The sequence below is a fragment of the Oncorhynchus nerka genome, unplaced genomic scaffold (genome assembly GCF_034236695.1).
Source record: "Oncorhynchus nerka isolate Pitt River unplaced genomic scaffold, Oner_Uvic_2.0 unplaced_scaffold_1209, whole genome shotgun sequence".
Classification (NCBI taxonomy): Eukaryota; Metazoa; Chordata; class Actinopteri; order Salmoniformes; family Salmonidae; genus Oncorhynchus; species Oncorhynchus nerka.
The window spans coordinates 8134-13574 of NW_027040125.1; the positions used below are offsets into that span (position 1 = coordinate 8134).

General features: G+C 36.0%; 1 protein-coding gene across 1 annotated transcript in view; it reads left to right on the top strand.

Moving 5' to 3' along the window:
- Nucleotides 1-290: 290 nt before the first annotated feature.
- Nucleotides 291-5441, top strand: part of LOC135569091 (synaptotagmin-17-like) — a 69047-nt gene continuing 63896 nt past the window's right edge. Inside the window, 1 exon segment of the mRNA XM_065015930.1 lies at nucleotides 291-529. Within this exon segment, the coding sequence (XP_064872002.1) occupies nucleotides 515-529 (15 nt within the window). The 5' untranslated portion in view covers nucleotides 291-514.

Below are 5441 nucleotides of genomic sequence, written 5' to 3' on the forward strand. Positions count from 1 at the left end.
AGAGAGAGAGAGAGAGAGAGAGAGAGAGAGAGAGAGAGAGAGAGAGAGAGAAAGAGAGAGAGCGAGAGAGAGGAGGAGAGAGAGAGAGGAAAGAGAGAGAGAGCGAGAGAGAGGGAGAGAGAGAGGAGAGAGAGAGAGAGAGAGAGAGGCTGGTTAGAGAGAAGGATGAAGAGAGAGGAGGCTGGTTATGGTGAGAGAGAGAGAGAGAGAGAGAGAGAGAGAGAGAGAGAGAGAAGAGAGAGAGAGAGAGAGAGAGAGAGAGAGAGAGAGAGGAAGAGGGGAGAGGGGAGAGAGAGAAGGTTCTGTTGTTGTTGTTTGGTGAGAGGGGGGTGATGATGGAGAGGTAGTGAGAATGAAGAAGAGTAACCTGGTTAACCCTTCACTCTTGTCACCTTGAGATTTTATATCTCTTGTTTTCCACTCCTCTTTTCTCCGGGGTGAAAGTGGATGTTGGATGGAGGGATGAGGAACTGGATGAAGGGAAGTGAGGAAGAGAATAGAGACTGAGGAGACAATGGCGTACACACAGGTAAGACCACTGTGACCGTGGAAACATGAACACACACTTTCAAACACCTGTTGTTGCTTCTCCTCTCTTTCTCTCTGGGTCCACTTTCCTCCTCCCTCCCTCTGTAGCACATGTCCTGTATGTTCTTCTGTCTCTTCTCTCTCTTCTCTCTCTCTTCCTCCCTTCTCTCTCTTCTCCCTTCTCTCTCTTTTTGGTTCTCTCTCTTCTCTCGGTTCTCTCTCTTCTAAATAACCTATACTATATAATGTTACAGAGATTTGACTATATAACCTAATATTACAGAGATATGACTATATAACCTATACTATATAATGTTATAGAGATATGACTATATAACCTATACTATATAATGTTATAGAGATATGACTATATAACCTATACTATATAATGTTATAGAGATATGACTATATAACATAATATTATAGAGATATGACTGTATAACCTATACTATATAATGTTATAGAGATATGACTATATAACCTATACTAATGTTATAGAGATATGACTGTATAACCTATACTATATAATGTTATAGAGATATGACTATATAACCTATACTATATAATGTTATAGAGATATGACTATATAACCTATACTATATAATGTTATAGAGATATGACTATATAACCTAATGTTATAGAGATATGACTATATAACCTATACTATATAATGTTATAGAGATATGACTATATAACCTATACTATATAATGTTATAGAGATATGACTATATAACCTATACTATATAATGTTATAGAGATATGACTATATAACCTATACTATATAATGTTATAGAGATATGACTATATAACCTATACTATATAATGTTATAGAGATATGACTATATAACCTATACTATATAATGTTATAGAGATATGACTATATAACCTATACTATATAATATTATAGAGATATGACTATATAACCTATACTATATAATGTTATAGAGATATGACTATATAACCTATACTATATAATGAGATTATATAACCTAACTATATAATGTTATAGATATGACTGTATAACCTATACTATATAATGTTATAGAGATATGACTGTATAACCTAATATATAATGTTATAGAGATATGACTATATAACCTATATAATGTTATATAATGTTATATAGATATGACTATATAACCTATACTATATAATGTTATAGAGATATGACTATATAACCTATACTATATAATATTATAGAGATATGACTATATAACCTATACTATATAATGTTATAGAGATATGACTATATAACCTATACTATATAATGTTATAGAGATATGACTATATAACCTATACTATATAATATTATAGAGATATGACTATATAACCTATACTATATAATGTTATAGAGATATGACTATATAACCTATACTATATAATGTTATAGAGATATGACTGTATAACCTATACTATATAATGTTATAGAGATATGACTATATAACCTATACTATATAATGTTATAGAGATATGACTATATAACCTATATAGAGATATACTATATAACCTTACAGAGATATGACTATATAACCTAATATATAATGTTATAGAGATATGACTATATAACCTAATATTATAGAGATATGACTATATAACCTATACTATATAATGTTATAGAGATATGACTATATAACCTATACTATATAATGTTATAGAGATATGACTATATAACCTAATGTTACAGAGATATGACTGTATAACCTAATGTTATAGAGACATGACTATATAACCTATACTATATAATATTATAGAGATATGACTGTATAACCTAATATTATAGAGATATGACTGTATAACCTATACTATATAATATTATAGAGATATGACTGTATAACCTATACTATATAATGTTATAGAGATATGACTATATAACCTATACTATATAATGTTATAGAGATATGACTATATAACCTATACTATATAATATTATAGAGATATGACTATATAACCTATACTATATAATGTTATAGAGATATGACTGTATAACCTATACTATATAATGTTATAGAGATATGACTATATAACCTATACTATATAATGTTATAGAGATATGACTGTATAACCTATTGTTATAGAGATATGACTATATAACCTGTTGTTATAGAGATATGACTGTATAACCTATTGTTATAGAGATATGACTATATAACCTAATGTTATAGAGATATGACTGTATAACCTATACTATATAATGTTATAGAGATATGACTATATAACCTGTTGTTATAGAGATATGACTATATAACCTAATGTTATAGAGATATGACTGTATAACCTATACTATATAATGTTATAGAGATATGACTGTATAACCTATACTATATAATATTATAGAGATATGACTGTATAACCTGTTGTTATAGAGATATGACTATATAACCTGTTGTTATAGAGATATGACTATATAACCTGTTAATATTATAGAGATATGACTATATAACCTAATATTATAGAGATATGACTATATAACCTATACTATATAATGTTATAGAGATATGACTGAGATATGACTATATAACCTATACTATATAATATTATAGAGATATGACTGTATAACCTGTTGTTATAGAGATATGACTGTATAACCTGTTGTTATAGAGATATGACTATATAACCTGTTGTTATAGAGATATGACTATATAACCTGTTGTTATAGAGATATGACTGTATAACCTGTTGTTATAGAGATATGACTGTATAACCTATACTATATAATGTTATAGAGATTTGACAATATAAACTAATGTGGTTTGTTTTGAGTTAGTTAACCAAATGCACAGGAAACAATTATTTGAGTCTTTAAAAATATAGATTTATGGTAACACATTTTTTTTCTATTCTAATGCATTGATAGTCCTGTGTGCAGACTGGAAGCTCTAATGCATTGATAGTCCTGTGTGCAGACTGGAAGCTCTAATGCATTGATAGTCCTGTGTGCAGACTGGAAGCTCTAATGCATTGATAGTCCTGTGTGCAGACTGGAAGCTCTAATGCATTGATAGTCCTGGGTTGCGGCTGGAAGCTCTAATGCATTGATAGTCCTGTGTGCAGACTGGAAGCTCTAATGCATTGATAGTCCTGGGTGCAGACTGGAAGCTCTAATGCATTGATAGTCCTGGGTGCAGACTGGAAGCTCTAATGCATTGATAGTCCTGTGTGCAGACTGGAAGCTCTAATGCATTGATAGTCCTGTGTGCAGACTGGAAGCTCTAATGCATTGATAGTCCTGTGTGCAGGCTGGAAGCTCTAATGCATTGATAGTCCTGTGTGCAGACTGGAAGCTCTAATGCATTGATAGTCCTGTGTGCAGACTGGAAGCTCTAATGCATTGATAGTCCTGTGTGCAGACTGGAAGCTCTAATGCATTGATAGTCCTGTGTGCAGACTGGAAGCTCTAATGCATTGATAGTCCTGTGTGCAGGCTGGAAGCTCTAATGCATTGATAGTCCTGTGTGCAGACTGAGTGCTCTAATGCATTGATAGTCCTGTGTGCAGACTGGAAGCTCTAATGCATTGATAGTCCTGTGTGCAGACTGGAAGCTCTAATGCATTGATAGTCCTGTGTGCAGGCTGGAAGCTCTAATGCATTGATAGTCCTGTGTGCAGACTGGAGGCGCTAATGCATTGATAGTCCTGTGTGCAGACTGGAAGCTCTAATGCATTGATAGTCCTGTGTGCAGACTGGGTGCTCAAGGTGTTTGTAAATAGACATGTTTAGTTATCTGTTGTTCCTGTACGATGGAAAGGGCCTTTCATTCTCACCCTCTAGGCATGTTTGTTCTGTGTTTTTGTACGTGTGTCTATGAGTGCGGTAGTTTTAGATGTTTGTCCTTTTACTCCCTCCCTCCCTCCCTCCCTCTCCCTAGAACTCTCTCACTCTTCCCCTCCCTCCCATTTTCCCCTCCTCCCTCCCTCCCATTTTCCCTCCCTCCCTCCCTCCCTCCCTCCCTCCCTCCCTCCCTCCCTCCCTCCCTCCCCTCCCCTCTCTCCTCTCCTCTCCCTCCCTCCCTCCCATTTTCTCTCCCATCTCTCCTCTCTCCCTCCTCTTCCCCATCCCTCCCCTATTTTCCCCCTCCATCCCTCCCTCCCTTTCTCTGCCTGTGTCTGACCACAAGATGTGTCATCCTGACGTGGGGGAAGGGATGGAGGGATGGAGAGAAGGAGGAAGAGATGAATGGAGGGAAAGAGAGGGAGGGTACGCTGCTCATTTTGCTGTCACCGTGGGTACAGCCACTGCTAATAAAGACAACATCAGGGAGAACGAGAGAGAGAAACAGAGAAACAGAGAGGCAGAAAAAGAGCGAGGGAGATGAACAGAGAGCGAGAGAGGAAGTGAGAGAGGGAGGGAGAGAGAGAGAGAGAGAGAGAGAGAGAGAAGAAAGGAAGGAAGGAAGGAAGGAAGGAAGGAAGGAAGGAAGGAAGGAAGGAAGGAAGGAAGGAAGGAAGGAAGGAAGGAAGGAAGGAAGGAAGGAAGGAAAACAGAGAGAAACAGAGAGAGAGAGGGGAAGGACGAGAGAGGAAGGGAGAGAGAGGGAATCGTTGGAAGACATGAGAACACCTTGTGAATATGGAGACTGATGGGAAAGATGACAGAGTAGAAGAGGAAAACAGACTGGTGATGGATAGAGAATCTGTACACACACACACACACACACACACACACACACACACACACACATTATCATACTTGAGTAAAAGTAAAGATACTACAGTGTCTACTGTTAGAGTCAGTGTGTTTACCCTCCACTACAGAGTGTACTGTTAGAGTCAGTGTGTTTACCCTCCACTACAGTGTGTACTGTTAGAGTCAGTGTGTTTAAATCAAATCAAATCAAATCAAATGTTATTTGTCACATACACATGGTTAGCAGATGTTAATGCGAGTGTAGCGAAATGCTTGTGCTTCTAGTTCC